This window comes from Grammomys surdaster, unplaced genomic scaffold, assembly GCF_004785775.1.
Source record: "Grammomys surdaster isolate TR1022 unplaced genomic scaffold, NIH_TR_1.0 373, whole genome shotgun sequence".
NCBI classification, from domain to species: domain Eukaryota; kingdom Metazoa; phylum Chordata; class Mammalia; order Rodentia; family Muridae; genus Grammomys; species Grammomys surdaster.
The window spans coordinates 4,507,398-4,526,744 of NW_021604792.1; the positions used below are offsets into that span (position 1 = coordinate 4,507,398).

Consider the following 19,347-nt stretch of genomic DNA (forward strand, 5'->3'; position numbering starts at 1 on the left):
AAACTTGGACCTGGTGTCACACACACACACACACACACACACACACACGAGAATGAATGAATAAATAAATAAATACATGTGAAAATATTTAAAACGTTGGCCTAGGTATTTTCAACACTTGTGTGCATATTTTATTTCCGACACTTACGTGTGGATTCTTTGGTTAAGTTTTCCCTGCTGCTCTGTAATAAATGCTTATTGTCCCATGTTACTGATTAGAGTCAGTTTGTTCCATAACCTTGACTGTGGACCTGGAGCCCTGCAGGGATGAGTAATTACTACTCCATAGGAGCTTGCCAGCATCCTATCTGTGTCACTACAGCACAGACATTGCCCATCAGGTCACTCCAGGAGCTTACTTAACAGTCACCTAAGAGGAGGCATCAGGAGGTTCTGTCTGTGTCCCTGTTGGGTTGAACTCTTTACGTGTAAATATTAATGTCAGTCTGCATTTGGCTGAATCAGCTAATCTCTTTCTAAAATGGATTTGTCAAAGAGAACACCTAAGACTGTAAAAGCCTTTGTAAGAGACTTCTGTGGGAAGCAGAGGTTGCTGATGTCACGGTGTGCTTTGAAAAATAAACAAACAAACTCACAACTCTGCCCAAGATTGTTGGGGTGGAGAAAGCAAGAAAATTAGGCTGCTTTTTATAGTGACTTTCCTGGGGTAGGCGATCCTGAGGACTCTGTCTGGGGCTTTGCTTATTCTAGGAAAGTACTTCACCACTGCACAACACCCCCCAACTCTTACCACAAACATTTAAAAGGTATTTCAATGTTTATTGTTAGTGTGTGTGCACATTTGTGTATCAGTGCACACCTGTCATAGTACACATGTGGAGGTCAGAGGACAATTGTGTAGAGATCCCCCCTCTCTTCTTCTTCTTTTCTTCTTTTCCTCCTCATCTTCTTCCTCCTCCTCCTCCTCCTCCTCCTCCTCCTCCTCCTCCTTCTTCTTCTTCTTTCTCCTTCTCTCTCCTTCTCCTTCTCCTTCTCCTTCTCCTTCTCCTTCTCCTTCTCCTTCTCCTTCTCCTTTCTCCTTCCTTCTCCTTCTCCTTCTCCTCCTCCTCCTCCTTTTCTCCTTCTCCTTTTCTCCTTCTCCTCCTCCTCCTTCTCCTCCTTTTCTCCTTTTTTCTCCTTTTCTCCTTTTCTTTCTCCTTTTTTCTCCTTTTCTCCTTTTCTCCTTCTCCTCCTCCTCCTCCTCCTCCTCCTCCTCCTCCTCCCCCTCCTCCTCCTCCTCCTCCTTCTCCTTCTTCCACTTTATGTATGGGTTCCGGGACTCTAACACAGAACAGCAAGCTTGAACAGCAAACACCTTCACCCACTGAGCTGCCTCTGTAGCCTCAAACCATAAACACTTTAATAAACTATAAATTTTGCTGTGACAATAGAAAAGACCTTCTGTGCTTCCCTCAGGCTCTTTGAGCCCCTGATATCCTATAGCCTCATCACTGTTTAAGGGAAGGTTTATATAAGACAGCACGGCACTATCAGGACTTCTGTCAGGCTGTTCTTTTCAATACTTGGTTGTTCTTTCTCTGCTAAGAATGAGTCATCATGATTGTCGTTACTGAGTCTTGTCCCTCATCTACCTAGTAACTATCACCTCGTCTACCAGGAGCTCTGCTAGATAGCAGAAAACACATCCCACGCTCTCACGGAATACACGTTCCTAAAGAAATGTCCAAGTAACATAACAACAACAACAGCAGCAGTAATAAGAATAGCTGTAGAAGACCCCAGTTGTTCTGTTCCTCTTAGTATTAGTGGACGCTTGTGGTAGCTAAGCAACTGTCGCTCTCTCATGAACAGCAGTGCATGATGGGACAATAGGAGGAAACTGACTCATTTCCAACTGTGCTCACCATTACTCCTTTTACCCCAGCCGCACTGGCCTGGTTCATGCTCCTGGATCACGCTGGCCACGCACACTTTCCTGTCTCGGGGCTTTGCCTTTGCTCTTCTTTCTGCCCAGAACATTATCCCCTCAACATTGCCTCTCATACACTTTAGATATTGCTTATCAGAAAGGATTCACAGGCATAAAGAGATGGACTCATTGGTTAAGAGCATCTGCCGCTCTTGCACAGGATCCGGGTTTGATTCCCAGCACCCATATCAGGTGGCTCACAGCTGCCTGTCACTCCAGTTCCAAGAATCCAGTGCTGTCTTCTGATCTTTTGAGTAGCTGTACGCATGTGGCACACATATGTGCACAAACACATACAAACATCTTTTTAAAAAGAGAATTACCTTTGCCACTCCTTAGGTAACATCCCTGTAGGAGGAGCTAAGGTAGGAGGAGTAAGGAGAGGCAGAGGAGAAGGAGGAGGAGCCAGGGGAGAGGGAATAGAGAGAGAGAGAGAGAGGGAACATGGAAGCGGATGTGCATGTGTCTCTAACAGTCAAAGGTAGATGGTATATCTAGGTTGGGTATTGGGTAACACTTCTGATTGTGTGGGCATCTTGTTATTGAGCATTACCAAATATATACAGCCTTTGGATCATTAGAGTCTCATTTGTACCGAGCCCACCTGGATGGCGGGATGGTCTGGGCTCAGCCAAGCATTGTGGAGACAGTGTGGTAGATTGGCAGAGCCATCTCCCATGCTGGCATCTCGTGGGTGGTAGGGCTGGTGTCTCTGATCGCCTGAGCAGAAGGCCCAAGTTGAGCAGTGGCTGTAGTAGGCCACAGCTGCTCCTGGCTGCAGGCCTAGGCTAGTCGGGAACATGGCAGATGATTAAGAAAAGCCAGATTGAATGCCGCTGTTTTAAATGTCTCCCACAATACATCCCTCACACATCAAGGGCAGATCCTCCCTAGCGTGCACGCGTCTTCTAAATACTAAATAGACACTTCGGTTGTCATTTAAATTTATCCAGTTTCTCCCTAGAGGATAAGGTCATGAGGTCAGGGGTGGCAGTTTGAATTGTGACCGGGGCATTTCCAGACAGAGGAGATGCCAGCATAGAGTCTACCCTAAATAAGGATTAGCTCAAGAAATGGAGAATTTAGGACAAAGATGTTCTATGTGATAGGCTGCATTGAACAGAGGCCTCCCAACAAGGAGAAAGTAACAATGTTAACTGATAAAGCAGGAAATGAAACCTGCAGAGTGGGAGCCGAGATGGGGTCGTCTATATAATATATAAAAATCATATTCTGTAATAAAATTTGTAAAATATATATATACTGGTCCCCTTGAAATGCAGTGTTACTGAGGCATCACTGAAACTTGGATACAGTTTAAAGGATAATAAAACATTTACCAGACAATACGGCACAGGTGTATTATTGTTTTCATTCTTTATGCTAATCAAATACAATTATTATCAGAATATTATAAATCTAAAAATACATCAGTTTCTCTTCCCCCCAAAAGTAACTTATAAGAAAAAGAAAATCTTGAAAGCACATCTCTAAAGATTGCATAGCTAATGTCGCTGTTTCTGTGTGCTTTACATGTATTTTCATAGATTAGGTTTGTTCAAATGCATGCTTCTGTTGTTAGAAATAGTCACACGTGTGCAGCTGTGTGGAAGGATATTGGCACTGTTTAAGTTGATCACGTGGGTTCAGCAAGGGCGTGCTGCCTACCTGAAGGAGGTTATTCTGTATAGTTGAGAGCGAGAATCCAGCCAGTATCCCAGGAGTCAGCAGGAACGGTTTACTAACGTTACTAGCAAACACGATGTCTCAGAGGTAGACAAAAGCTGTCCTTAATTATTGTTGTCGTTGTCTGATAAGTGTGTATGTGTGAGGACACGTGTATGCCATGGTGCGATTATGGACATCAGAGGATGGCTTTCAAAGATGTTTCTTTCCTTCTACCATGGGATCCAAGGGTTAGAATCACTCTGGTCATGAGACTTGGGCCATAAGCTATCTTATCGACTGAGCTGTCCTGCCAGCCTCAGGTATGTTTGTATGGACACTGGAAGTGACTTTGTAGTTGACACACCCAAATTCCTCCTGTATCCTATAAAAGAGTGGCAAGTTTGTCAAGAGGATGACAGGTCTTTGCTACAAGCAAAGTGACCACATGGAGAAGCCATGAGGGAGGGTCCCAGTGACCACAGCTGAAGGACAAAGTCACGTTATGTCAAATGTGTGTATGCATATTCAAAACTTTCAAATAGTAAAAAGTACCAGCATTCTGAATGTCTTTTACAAATCTTCCTTGTAGCTTCAAAACGTGTTGCCAGACCCAGGCAGCTTCAAAGGATGCAATTATGTTCAGTATATTTGATTTTTTTTTTGAAAGGCACTGGAGTGTCTAATATAGTTCAGAAATATTTTTTGTAAAATGATTAAATTTTAAATGGTCTTGGAATTTAGAAACACCAGTTAGACGTTGTAAGCGGCTCATTTGAATAAGTCATTCCTTACAGATAGTACTTGTTATAGATTGGCTTTTAGAGTTAAAATACACATTCTATCTAAAGATGGTGTCTTTTAAGCACCCTGGCCAGCTCCAGGACTCATAGGGTCTCACTATGTGCCCCTGGCTGTCTCAGAACTCACAGAGATCCACCTGCCTCTGTCACCCAAGTGCTGAGATTAAAGACATGCACCACCATGCAGGGCTAACATGGATTGTTTTTTTTTTTTTAAAGGGAAAGGTACCTAATTATTTCATACATACAAAAAAATCAACTTAAAAATAAAAGCCTTATTCTCAAGAGAATTCACAGTGACGAAGGGGTCAGCTGAAACCACAAGCACACACTCCCTGTAGGAACATGGCAGGGTTGGTGGCCATGTTACTGCAAGCTCTCAGCATACACTGGCTCAAGTTAAGTCTCACACTCTGAAATTAAGAAAGAATATTGCTATTTTCTCTCTTTAGTCACCCGCAGTGAAGCCACTTATGGCTGTGGTCTGTCTGACAAAGTCCACGTTGCAGTGTGCGCCATGACAGCCCACAGGATGAACTAGGAGAGAGGCATGCATCTCTGCTGATCCTAAAAGTGTCAACAGACTTATCAAACATAGCCTTCAACTAGTTAGCTTTGTGTCATCAAGGAGTGTCTGTGAGCAACTTGTTCAAGGTGTTTCTGTAAAAATAAAGATATCATTGATATTTTAAATTAATAAAACACCACTTCTGAGTGAAGTCTCAGAGAGCCCATCAAGGGTCTTCCGAGAGTCCCTGAGTTTCCTGCAATTATTTGACAAATAGTATGAATGTGTTTTTTTATTTTCAGGGCAAGGAGCCAATATTCTTTGTCTATTTTTAGTGTCTGGGACAGTCTCCATAAAAAAGGTTCTCCAGTGTGACAACCACTCTTGGGAACAGCAGCAGAGCTGGTGAGAGCACCATTTGACGTGGCCTCATCAACTTTCAGGACAGTAGGGGCCACTTGTTTAAGCATGTTTTGTTTTTATTTTAAGACAGGGATTATTTATTTGGCTCAGGTTAGCCTGGAAGTTTATGTATCCCAAGATACCCTCAAACACACTCTCCTCCTGCCTCAGCCTCCCCGTGCTGGGATTACAAGCCGGGGCCATCATGGATGACAACCATTTCTCTTTTTTTAACCCCATATTTCCAGCTAAAGATGATCCAGATTGCCTAGGACTTACAATAAGTGCGGATCAATGGAGAGAGATTATAGGTATCTCTTTGAGACAGGCTGTCATACTGAGCAAACCTGGAACAGTAGCCAGCAAACCCTGATGTTCCTCCTGTCTTGGGTCTCCCTCTCATGCCAGCATACCTTGGGATACAGACATGCATGACCACAGCACCTCTTTTTACATGGGTGCCGGGATCAGAACTCAGGACCTCAAACCTAATGCAGCAAGTGCATTTAATCAGAGCCATCTCTCCAGACCCCACCTTCACTTTCTGGTGAGCTTTTAGAATTCCTACCTCTCGGTTCTGGATAGCTACATTTCTGTAACATTGTTAGCTTGTATCTTTTCATCCCCGCAGTGGTGGTCTCTTTTCTTTTAACATACCTTTATCAATCCCTACTAATACTCAAACTCTTAAGAGACCTGTGATGTGGCTCTGAATGAAAAGCTTTGTTGGGATTTCTGCGTGAGTAATTTCACAATGTACTGATTGAGCTCTAACCCTGTGATGAGAAGAATAAATCTAAGTTTATTTAAATACCACCCAAGTTTGAGGCCACCACGTGAACCAGAAGTATATCAAAATAATCACAGGTGAACTGGGCTTGTAGTCAAGGAAATACTGACTGTGTATGGTGAATGTGTATGTCGGATGACAAGAACTCCAGCCAGAGTTCACCTTTGACATGTTGTTCTTTTTCTTCCGCAGCGATTGTAGTGAGATTTCTGACCAAACGGTTCATCTGGGAATACGATCCAACCCTCGGTAGGTAACGCATTGTATCCTTGCCTCCCCCTCTCACAATATGCTCATGACCCTCAAAAGAGGACCCTGGATAAGCCCCTTTCGGCTGTCTTGGAAGCATAATGTATATGTGGTAAAGCATAAAGCCCTCCTAGAGGCCATCAGTGTGCTGCATCCTGTGCCTCGAGCCCTGCAGGACTCAGTGCAAAAATGAAGAAGTTACATTCATCCCAGAGAAGATGCAGATGGGTCAATAGGATGCTGTCTCTCCCATTCAATACGCAGCTTCATCCTTCTGGGAGAAAGGCTAACACAGGCAGCATTTGGGGTGGGACGAAAAGGTATGCTGAAGAGAAAATCACTGTAAGATCAAACATCTGTGCACGAATGCAGGGCAAATGTAAACAGAAATCTTGCCATGCTCCTTTAGTTTCCAAAGATTAGACCAAGTGGTGTTTATGGATAAAGTAGGCAGAAATAGTGTTTATGGATAAATGTGGGGAAAAACTACTCTTAGGCCCTTGTGTTCTAATATTTTTCAATTTTTTGATTGTGTGTGTGTGTGTAGGTCAGAGGACCACTGACCGGAGTTAGTTCTCTCCTTCACCATTGCAGTCTCAGGGATCAAACTCAGTTCCTCGGGCTTGGCAGAAAGCCCCTTTTGCCCACTGAGCCATCTTGGCAGCCCCACTGTTTTGATTGTATACTTCTTAGTGCACATTCACTGTACACACTACTGAGTTTCACGTAGCCAATTTCCTGCAAATGTATCATGGAGGGGATTGCACATTCTGCTGAAAAGGAAGCTTGCCTCTTGCACTTTGAGTATTTCCACCATTCATTCGGCCTCTGTTTAAGAACTTCCTTCCCTGCATTTTCCCCGTGCTTCAGGTGCTAAAGATGAAGCAGTTATCCGACTCTGATCCGGGGGTAAGGAGTGTGGTCTTACTTATACACATAGGGGTCAAAGGTTGGGTGTCTTTTTCTATTTCCAACCTATTTTTGAAGACAGAACTTCTCACTGAAACCTGAAGTTTACCATTTCTGCTAGAGTGGCTGGACAGTCCCCAGGATCCTACATCTGGTCCCCCCCCTCCATCATCCCCAACCCCCGTCCCTCAGCATTGTGCTTTTATGCCTGGGTTTTTATGTGAGTTCTAGGAATACAGTCCCAGGTCTACACTTGACCCACTGAGCCGTCTCCCCACATCAAGACTCTGCTTTTTTGACCTTACAGTCTAGAAAAGAGTCGGAGAATAATCGACCACAGTGAATCTCTGACAGGAGCTGACGGGGAGTGAGGAAGGGAGAGAGGGCCCTGTCGACTGCTTCCTTTAGTGCTCCCCTTTAGAGTCTATCTGCAACTTACTTCCTTATTTCAGTGAGGGGGAGGCGGCGACGACTAAGTACTTGTTTGTGAATCATCCATCAGATTTCCTGTCATTCGTTACACTGCTCCGACATTCTCATGGGACTTCTGAAGCCATCTTCAGATACCGAGTAATTTTTAGTTAGATGCAGTTTAAATATCCAATGACATCCTCCTTTGTTTATGTAATTACTTATTTCTCTTTATTTTCATCGTGTGTGCTATGTCTGTGGCGGTCGCTGCCTGGGAACAGTTCACAGAGGTATATACAGTCCATTGAACAGACTCCCCCAGACTCTCCCTCTGCCCAGTGTTTTATTTTAATCACCTCTGACTCTTGTTAATTCCCTCCACTCCTCTGGACAGCTCTGCCTCTACTCTGGTGCCGTATACACTTACATGATTTCAATTATCTATATAAAACGAGTGAACCACAAAAGAGGAAAAAACCGTATGAGATCTGTCTCTGAAGGGGCTTTAATTTTTGCTGATTACAGTCATCTGCCATTGCATCCATTTTCCTGCAAATGTGGTATCTCTGCTCTGGTGGATGAGTGATGAGGTTCCTGTGTGTACCCAGTTCCCTCATCTGCACTTCCATTGCTGGACACCAAGCATGCTTCCATAACTCAGTCACTGTGGAGAGCAGTGTGCTCCTCCAGTCTCCACACCGTATCGTGATGGATGGGAACGGGCATCTTCCACCTCCGCTCTCTGACAACAGCGTGTTGGCTGCTCTCTGTGGTGCATTTCTCTAGGTCGATTTCAGAGTCTGTGATAGTGTGGCATGACTGATTGGAACTGGCTGAAATCATAAATTATTTTTGAAGGCTCAAATCTTTATTATATTCAGGAGTCTGATATATCTCCACTTTAGCAGACCCTCTTCTTCTGCCTGTGCTTTTAAAAAGACTATTACAAGTGACTTTGTTAGTAAATACATAATTGTAATTTTCCAGATGTGTATCTGGATAGAAATAACACCAGATACCTCTGGGAAGATTCAGGGGAAAAAGTAAAAAGTTATATGCCAAGATATGAACACTAGCTATTGAATGAGATGAGAATTCAAGGTGATGTTTTCTGATTTTGCTTATTTAAATATATACCTTTCTAACACAAAACAGGAAAAGAAACTAAAAGAATCCCACATTTGGAATACCATATTTCCCTGGCTTAAGTATAAAAGGAAGGATTAAATTTAATTTCAAATTTCTAAAATTATTTTATAGGCATGCAGTATAGAATAACTCTGTCAGTAGGAAAATGCAAAGAGTACCTTTTGATAGATGACTCATTTTGATCGATAACTTTCTTCCCAGTATATTCTCTGATATTACGTAAGGACTAAGGAGAAGAGAATTATTTCTTGAGAAAAGATACTTTTAAATATTTTGTTCATCAGATTTCTCTCAGCATACTTACAGGTATAGCAGTACTCTGGGTTTGAGGTCATTTATCTGGATGCAAAGATGAACCTTGCTTTACAAAGGAGCAATTATCTATTGTCTTCCCCGACTATGTAAATGCTCCCTCTCGTATTTTTCTCATTTGCATATGTTTTATAGTGATGATCTGATACTTTCCATGATTCATAGGAATCTGGTTAAAAACTACTTATCCTCTGTCCTATCTACATATAACAACAAAAGATGAAGCTTACAAAAAAAAAGTCGTGACATCTTTAACTCTCTCTGGATGTGTTCTAGTAACTGATGTTACTATTTTCAATTAGTCTTTGGTGAGCTCTTTTCCTTTCATCTCATTCATATGGAAGAGAAACAGCTATAAATAGGAATGAGTCTGAATGGCTATCTGAAATGCAAGCATCCTTGCCTAGGAAGCAGGGTACTGCACAGAGTGACCTTGAGCTGTACCTATCAGAGAGGACCTGGCTGCTAAGCAACCAGAGCCTTCCTCCACCTTCAGGAGAAACAGATGTGTGACTCATTGGCAGATGACGCTATCATTAGCTCGCACACTGGAGACTGGATCTGTGTGGGCATGAACACTGAAAACCTGTTAATTTTCCAGCACTTAGGAAACCTCAATTCATAGGATTCAAGAGAAATTAGCAGTTCTTGGGCTTAACTTCCTACTTCCATAGGAAAAGACTGGATCTTCATGTAACTCGTGGTTACTTTACGAGTTTCAAACAACAAAGATGGCTACATTGCAAAGCAGAGTGGTGTGTTTGTGATGGAGGAGGAGGAAGGTGATAGGGAGCTTGCCTTCTTGAATTCTGACTTCTGTACCTTCCTCAGAACTTGAGGAAGTGGGTCTCCTGATTTTGGACTTTTGTACTCGTTTCATGAGAAGCTGGAAATTACGAACACCATCCCGCATATCGACAGAACGGAATAGTTATTGCTCTGAAGCAATCCTATAAAGAAAACACTTTTTTCTTTGCCTTAGTTTGGTTTTTCTATTGCTGCATTAAACACCGTAACCAAAAGCAACTTGGTGAGGAAACAGTTTATTTAGCTTACGTGTCCCAATTACAGTCCATCCTGAGGGAAGCCATGGCAGGACATCAAGATGAAACTTGAAACAGAAACCTTCATCATGGCTTGCTCAGCTGTCTTTTTAATACAGCTCAGACCACCTAGAGACAACACCATCCAGTGGGCTGGGTCCTCCTATATCAATTGGCAGTCCAGAAAACGCCTCATGGACATGTCCATGAGCCAATCTGATGGAAACAGTACCTAAACTACGATTTCTTTCCAGGGACAGCTGGGTTTGCATTTAGTATACCAAATCTAACCAGCATACTGTTACAGTGGCCAGTGAGTGCAGGCTTCTTAATTTCCAGCCCTGTGTTTTCCTTATCTGTTTTTGTTGCTGTTGTGTTATGTTGAACTAGTTTATGAAAGGATCTATCATGATGATTTTAATTAAAGGTATAAGCAAGGGGAGAGGGTAAGCGAGGGGAACTGTATCCATTTCACAAAGAGGGATTTTTTTTTAAAATTCAAGTGTTCTGAAAGATGAAGTCTCAAAGTACCACAGTCGTTTATATGGAATGATTTTCATTTTCCTGAAACCTTTCTCATCTCACCAGTAGATTCTTTGCCAGAGTTCAGCCCTGGTTTGTTAGTAACATGGAAAATTACCCCTGAAGCTCATCAGATTTGGGATGTGGCCCATTTAATCAGGAAGTAGCAACTGTGATGGCTGGAGGTTGATTCTGGCTGTGGACTAAACAGAATCTGTAGATGTCTAGTCCCAATCAAGAGTTGAATCCCTGCCTTCTCGAGTCATGTTACCCTCCAGGAATGTTTTCAGACACAAGAATACAGAGTAAGGCTTCCAACACACAATCGGGGGTGTGACTCTGTGTGACCCTGCTGATGTGTACACATTGGAGGCCTGGAGAGAGGAAAGAGCGCTTCTTTGTGTCAAGTACTCCTCTCCTGGGACAAAGATGTTGTTGCACATTGTGTCTGAATGACAAGTTAATGTCCTTATACACAGTAAAGCTGAGCTAGGAGTCAGGGAACAAGTCAGAAGACATAACAAACCCACGGGCTTCCTGACTCTGTGCTTGATTCATCTTGCCTACCTTGGAGTTTCTTCTGCTTGAAAAGGCTCAAGCAGAGAGACAGGGTCTCTCAACTGGGTGCTGAAGCAGAAGTGCTCAGCCACACCTTAGAGCTACTTAGTAACAACATGGCAGGAAAATGGGAGGTAGTCATGCGATGAACAGGGTCAGAGAAGTGACGCTCCATCTAAGACGACATAACGGGTCTGCAGCCAGGCCAGCAACAGAGCTCAACTCAGAGCGAATCCCACTCGGACATAAAGCCATGCGGCTAACTGCTGCTGTGATAGCACTGGCCACGTGACCGTACTGATGTGTTGAAATGTGCAAAGAAGCTAACTCGGTCCAAGGATTAACCATATATAAACAGCTCTGAGTGTTCAACCTTGCCAGCGTGTACAAAACGCATGGCTGTTTACAGAAATGTCATGGAATGCGTGCTTTTCAAAGGTCTGTTTTCATTACTAGTAGTTATGGGTTAGGCAGAGTGGAATGTGCTCATGGGTTCAGGTGTCTGAGGCTGGAGGCATCTGGTTGACCTGGAGAGGAGGTTGTCAGCTGCTGGAAGTAAGGGTTCAATGTCAAACTGGGGTCCTCTGGAAGAACAATATACATTCTCAACCACTGGGCCACCTCCTCTCTAGGAATGCATGTTTTAAGTCATTTTCCTTCATCCACAGGGATCTAAAAGATAATTTTAATATGCCTAATTCAATTATGAAACTCATGTTTGTTTTTAGAATAGACCTTTTTGAGTGCATCTGGCCATAGATCTAATCAAACATACTCACAGTGCTTCAAAGAAAGGACTGAGGCTACCACTCCTGTTAGAATAGAGAAAGTAGAGAATATGTAAACAGTCCAAACACATGTGAATCTTTTTGATTTTTTTTCTTCTGAGACAACGTCTCTGAATATCCCCAGCTGTCCTGGTACTCATTATGTTGACCAGGCTGGCCTCACCACACCCAACTTTGCTTTGAATTTTAAAATAAAAAGTAGAATGTATGTGTTTTGTTAGAATCAGCTCACACAAGGTCACTGGCTCTTGAGGGAATATTTCCATTACCTTGCATGTAGAGAGAATGAGTTCATAAATGACAGAAAGACACATGAACGAAATATGCTGAGAGCAGTGTGAGAACAGTATTCATTTTGGAGAAAATCAGTCCAGCACCCGCTGCTGTGTCTGTAGCAGACATTTCCTCATTTCCGGCATTTGATCTTTTTCATTTCATTAACAAACAGCCAAAGATTCACAGAACTTCATGCAAGTTTCATTCTGTTTTGCGCCCCCACCACACACCCACCATGGAGGCTTTTGCAGCTGAGACCCACAGCCCATTTGTCACGGGAGCACAGAGAACAATATCCTTTCCTCTGGGACAAATTTTAGTGCAAAGAGATGGATGAGAGCCGGGGCTTCTGTTTTCCAGGCTGCAGGGTGGATGCCAGTCATTTTTAAAGGGGAAGTCAATACAAAAGGCACAGAACAGCCTAGGGGGAAGAACACAGAAGGGCGTGGATGCCTAGTATGTGTGCTGCCTGCTGGGCTTCTTCTCAGGCCCAAAGACTCAAGAAGAAGCAAGGGAATTATTGAGAACACATTTGGAAGCAGTAGCTTCTGTAAATGGCATTTCAGAGCATCCGGTCCCAGAAAGCCATACCCTGTCGCTTAGCATAGAGGAAAGTGTGGTACTGAATATTCTTCAGATGAGAATCCTCATGTATGGCTGAGTTCCAGCAGAGGGACAAGATGCAGAAAACATTTATCCACGCATGGTGAATATAGTCTTGCTTTAAAATGACAACTTTTCAGAAGAGGTGTGAGCTGTACAGGTTCCTGTGGTGAATGTTCGCGGTACTAATGCCACCTGGATGGCCATTGCAAGCTTCCTTTTTGGCTTTTGTACCTTAGATAGACAATTGTTCACAGCAAGAAAGTAGGACAGTAGTCTCCAAAGACTGCAAAGTACTCTAAGGAAGGAAGGAAAAAAAGAAGGAAGGAAGGAAGGAAGGAAGGAAGGAAGGAAGGAAGGAAGGAAGGAAGGAAGGAAGGAAGAAAGGAAGGAAGGAAGATAGGCAGATTGATCATTTGTTAGGATGGTTGGTCAGTCAGTCCAGAAGATAGGGAGGATGCTGAAGAACAAACAATATAAGTGCTGGTTTCTAGTCTGGTCCCCAAGAAAGACAACTCCAGTCTTGTTTGGTTAGATGCTTGGGTGATTGGTACTCAGAAATACCCAGTTAGTAACTGTGTTAGATGGCCTGCTGTCTGTCCAATCCCCTTAATGGAAAATGTTTGAGCCTACAATTTTCTTCATCTTCTGTTTTCTTGTTGTTGCTTTTGTGCTACCTGCTAGCAGGGTTGGCACGTGACCCGCATCGCGATGGCTGTCTGCCAGTTCTCTCCTTGAATCATTTCTTGTTTGTTCTGGTTTCCTACTCATAGAATTGGGTATTAGCTCATGGTTTCTCGTTGTCCCCTCTCTTTTGTTACTGAAATGTTTGTTAGTTAATCTCACCTTTGATGTTTGTCTCCACTTCACCCTGGAAGGACACAGGAGAATCATCTAGAATTGCAATGCTGGATTGCTTCTAATACAGGTGTGTAGCATGTAGTTTTAAGAAACGAATCACGCTAAATCTGGCTAATCGCTGGCCTTGGCGGTCTAGCCCACCCCATGGCCAGCCCCAAGCAGCCATCTTGCCCTGGTTCCCATGGCCAGCCTGCTACCAAGCCACTCTGGTCAAAAACCTGCTGTCTCTGCTTGGTAGGCTGACTGAACTAGCCTTTCCTGAAATGCCTGAAGCTGTTCAATTCAGCTCTCCTTAGCCCCCGTGAAGGAGGGATCTGCATTATCCCATCCCATGCATCTGCCGGGAGCCTTTCTGTTTTGGGTTACCATTCTTCACCACCCACCAAACACAAGCTCAGCCACCTGCCTCTTACCGTCTCAAAGTCCCCAGTAGTTTTACACCATGTGCTCAGCCTATTACAGTCTTTGGGTCTTGGTCAGATTTGGGAGCTGTTGTTGTTGTTTTTGTTTTGTAAGTTTAAAGAACTAAAACTCAGGAAAAGCTTGATTGTAACAGGTAGCAGTAGGAAATCGGCCAGTGAAGAATGGCTTTTAATTAGAGGTGAGGAAACATCCGGAATGCAGCAGACATAGAGAATGATCACCTACAATGCAGAGGCGGGGTTTCCTCCCATCATTTAGGGTTGGTTAGTTTGAACAAGGATAGGATGCTGATCTCCCCACAGCTGTTACATAAGCGTGTCCTGATCCGACTTGTCCTGTCAGACCCATCATTGCCCCACTGGTGAGAGAGGAAGAGCCTTTGTTGTAAGCTCCTAGACTTCTGCCTAAGGTCAGGAGGGAGAGAAAGAAGCTGGCCATGTTGAGAAGAAGCAATCCATCTGGAAGTTCACCAGCTTTTTCCATCTGTCTGACATGACATCTGTCTAAGTACCAGCCTCTCCATCCTGCCCATCCTCCTCTGATGCCAAGGGTCTTTGCACGGTTGAAGTTAGGAAGAGACACAAAAGGTTTTTATGTTAAAAAATTACTTTTAGAAATATCAAGGCAGAAATGTATTTTGTATGGAAAATGCCTCTTTCGTCTTATAATGTAGAAACCTTGTCTAATTTAAGTGGAAAAGAGTGCTGGGGGCTGGCCTCACAGAACAAGCTGCAGCTCGAGGAAAGAATAGAGAGAGGATCAAGCAGACGGCCAGCTCAAGGTCTGGTGCTCAGAAAGCTCTGTAGAATGTGATGCTCTTCCTTTGTCCATCTGTCCTTCATTCTCTCTTCCCTGGACAGCTCCCTACCCCACCGTGGCCCCACTCTCCAGCATTGCTACGAAGGCAGGAATTCTCCTCCTGTGCCTAATTTCTCACTTCAAGGATCAAATTAAATCTCACATGTGCCTTTCTCATTCTCTTAGAATCAACCTACCGACACCAGGCAACCATAGATGATGAAGTTGTTTCTATGGAGATCCTGGACACAGCTGGTCAGGTGAGTCGGAATTCATCCAAGTCTTTACTGTTGAAATAATTAATTAAAATCGGCCTCTGGTCAAGCCAACTATCTAAGCTGCAGCAGCTCTGCCTAGCTTAGCCGCCATGTTTTGTGGCCAGAGGCCATGTACGCACCGCAGCTAAAAATGGCCAGCCAGAAACACCAGGCCTGTCACCCACGAGACGTTAGTGTGGGAGATGGCTCTGCCAATCTTCCACACTGTCTCTGCAAGGTTGGGCATTGCCATCCATGCGGGCCCGGTAGAAAAAATGAGACTCTAATGTTTAAAGATTAACCAAAGGCTTTATATGTTTGGTAATGCTCAATAACAATATGCCCATACAAAGAGTGTTGTTTCCCGATTAGCTAATCTAAATAAAAGTTGTTACCTGTGACTGCTCCCCATACCTGCGTGGCTCTCCATGGCTCCTACATCTCTGCCTCTCTAACTCCTCCTCTTCCTTTTCCTCTTCCTCTCCTAACTCCTCCCACCTTAGCTCCTCCTACAGTTTACTGCATCAAATAAAAAAGAGATATGTAAAATATGTATAATATGTATAATGTCTAAAATAACCTCACGAACATATTTTTCTAAACATGACTTTTACACGATTAAAAACTCACATATCCCATTATCTAGCCACTTTATAATGAATATGTAATTTGATCCTTGTGTAAGCGACCCTGTGCTTTAAGAAGTTACTGGAAATAAGTAGTCACAGATCATCTAGGGTAGGCTCTCTTTTTGTGTTTGGGGAACTGGGGTGCCAATGCCTTCAAAGGTTTTTATAACAAAACATGTTTTTGAAATGCTCAGATGAATTTAAATAAACACCTCTATTGAAAAGAATCATTAATAGCCTCGTGTGCAAGGCAAGTCTCTGAGAGAGCCTTGGCCTGCATTCCAGTTCTCTGTGACCACCACACAGAGGCTGGTCTGTGTGCTGCATGCCACATTATGTGGAGAGAGACATCCTCTGCAATGCATGCCTGCAAATTTCCTTTGACATGAGTCAGATCGTATCTTACAAAAACAGTTAAGTCTTAGTTCCCAAATCTAGAAATGACCATGGGGGTGATGGTTAGATGGGCCAGGCATTTCTGTGGTACTATAACAATGGCCTGTGGCCTTCAAAGGGACTTGAATTAAAGTGTTTAATCAAAGAAATGCTCCTGGAAGTAATTATAACCCTTTCTTTGCCATCTCTCCCTCCTTACGCATGGGCCTTCATACGGTACTGAGCATGTCTCTAGAAGACAGTTGAACCTAAGGAAACAACACTTTATTCTCTCTCCTTCCCTCTCATCTCCTCTTCCTCTTCTTCCTCCTTTTCTTCTTCCCCCTCCTCCTCTTCTTTCCTTTCCTCCTTCCTTCTTTTCTTCTTCCTCTTCTCTTTCTTCTTATCCTCTACCTCTCACACTCTTTTCTCACACAAAGTGTCTCATCATCTCACGATATAGCCCAGGCTAGCCTTAAACAGGACATCTTCTTATTTCTGCCTCCCAAGTGCTAGGATCTCAGGTGCATGTCCCTCCAGACCCAGCCAGCAACACCTTCAAACTGCGTTCTCCTCTCATGGAGGAGCAGCCACCCCTCTGACAGTCAGTACAGGAGAAGTTTTATCACCACTAATTGATGTATAACACAGGTTAGAACGTTGGGATGGGGGATCCTAGTCCTCGAGCTTTAAAGGTAGATTTTATATAGTTTATTAATTTTTTTCTATTCCTATAGGGTTATCAATGGTTTATAAACTGAACAAGGCTATTGAGACGAATGTTAGCTGTACTTACCTTCTAAACTAATTAAGAAAATAAGTTCATCCAGGAAAACAGCCAAGACGTTTAATAACAAACGGATACAAGCGATGCAGTTAAGGGATTAGTAGGCAGTAACAGTGTACACTTTGGGATTAGGCCCAGGTCTTCTGATTGCAGGAGACCCTTGGTCCTGCCAAGATGTACTGAAAAGCCGGAAGGCCTTCCTGGTTCTTCTTTGGCCCCTCTAACCACAGCCTAGATATTCTACTTCTGATTCTGAGTTTGAGGAACGTTAGGATTTCTCATAGGTCCCGATCCACTAAACGCTGGGAAATTCTCGACCTTTTTCTTTGCCCACAGGAAGACACCATCCAGAGGGAAGGGCACATGCGTTGGGGAGAAGGCTTCGTGCTGGTCTACGACATCACGGATCGAGGGAGCTTCGAAGAAGTCCTGCCGCTGAAGAATATCTTAGATGAAATCAAAAAGCCCAAAAACGTAACTCTCATCTTGGTCGGAAACAAAGCTGACTTGGACCACTCCAGACAAGTGAGTACAGAGGAAGGGGAGAAGCTGGCTACGGAATTGGCGTGTGCGTTTTACGAATGTTCCGCCTGCACGGGAGAAGGGAACATCACGGAGGTATTCTATGAGCTCTGTCGAGAGGTGCGCCGCAGGAGGATGGTGCAGGGCAAGACGAGGCGCCGCAGCTCCACCACGCATGTCAAGCAAGCGATTAACAAGATGCTCACCAAAATCAGCAGTTAGAGGCCCTGCCAAGATGTGCTGGAAAGCGGGAAGGCCTTCCTGGCTTTGCCCCTCTAACCACAGCCAAGATATTCTACTCCATATTCTGAGTTTGGGGAACGACAGGGTTTCTCGTGGGTCTCAATCCACTCTATGCTGAGAAATTCCCGAGTGTCTCCTGCAGTCCCATGCTGCAGACAGTCTCTATCTTCCCTGCTTGTGCTTAGGATCCATGCTAATGTAGTTTGAAGACGTAACCACCAAAGTCTCTGAAGTGGCTGGGTCGTGGAAGCTAATTGTAGACATCTCTGCCCTGCTTAAATAAGCTGAAGCCTTTTCAAAGGCGTTTTAAGATTCTGTATCTTGTGGAAGACTACAAAGGTCACCGTAAGGTTTTGTGATGTCTGCTGAGAACTTGAGGAGGGTAGCTGAGCGATTAGAATGAGGAACAGAATTCCAGATCCCATTTGAAGTGAGGATTTTTTAGTTGTTATTATTATCTTACTTAAATTATGCTGTTTTTCTTTAACACTTTACTTTTGGTTTGAAATGTTATCACTGACTTTGGTTTTGTGATGCAATTGCCCATTTCAGTGCGAGTCGGTTCGCTCAATATTCTGCCCCAGTCCTCACACACACTATTCTATTATTTTCTTAATAACGAAAGAGATGAGATCTACAATTCATACCCTGCTGTGGGTTTGCTCCCCCAAGCCTAGGTGATAAATAAATAAATAACAAACCCACCAGGAATCTTTGTACCAAAGCTTGACTTCACTGCATGTTAGGGGATTTGCAATTAGAGACACCTGGTTTGTATATTACTCTATTAGCACCTTAGCGGGAAGGTGACCCTCTAAATAAGAAAATTATGACGCTTAGCTATTCCTCTTTGGAAACCAAGGCAGAATCCCATGTAGTCAGAGAGAGCCAGCCTCTGATTCAGTAAGTTGGCCACATGCCTTCGTAACCTTTTCAACTTTGAGTAAGATTAATTCCCATGGGAGAATTCAGGAAAATAATGGGTGAGTAAACTTCACTATGCCTGAGCGAGTGTGTATAAAGTAGATGCTTGGCTGGCAAAAGGATTATGTAACTGCCAAGAGTTTCTGATCCTTCTCTTCGTTTCCTGCCCCATATACTGAGATCTGGGCACTTTATTTTAGAATAAAATATATATCTTTTACAATGTATGTATTTATATGTACACATATAAGTATGTATAAAATTTGTAAGCATTGATGGTTTTAATTCACCAACGTATTTGAACAATCTGGTGTAACTGACTTCGTTTTATGTGATTATAATAAAAAAAAATATAATTTTCAAGTTCTGCCGGAATTCTTTTGCGAATAGTTTGTGAGTTCAGGGAAGGTTTGGGAAGCAATTAGATTTCAGAAGGAAAAGCTAATGAACTCGATTTGAAAAGAAATCATCTCCTGCTAATAATAGTAGACTACTCAGACCCTTTATTCCTTTTCTCGGCTAATTGTTACAATTAGTCTAAGACAGTAGTGCTGTGATCACCGTGTAGAAGTAAAACTGTTAAGCCAGATGGGAAAGGAAGTGATGTCAC

At 43.3% G+C, this 19,347-nt stretch overlaps 1 protein-coding gene across 1 annotated transcript in view; it reads left to right on the forward strand.

Annotated features, from left to right (window-relative positions):
- Positions 1–19,100, forward strand: part of Rerg (RAS like estrogen regulated growth inhibitor) — a 105,538-nt gene extending 86,438 nt beyond the window's left edge. The window contains exons 3-5 of the mRNA XM_028781024.1: positions 6,291–6,347; positions 15,187–15,260; positions 17,385–19,100. Coding sequence (XP_028636857.1) covers positions 6,291–6,347; positions 15,187–15,260; positions 17,385–17,792 — 539 coding nt within the window. The 3' untranslated portion in view covers positions 17,793–19,100. The remainder of the gene's footprint in view (positions 1–6,290; positions 6,348–15,186; positions 15,261–17,384) is intronic.
- The last annotated feature ends 247 nt before the right edge of the window (positions 19,101–19,347 follow it).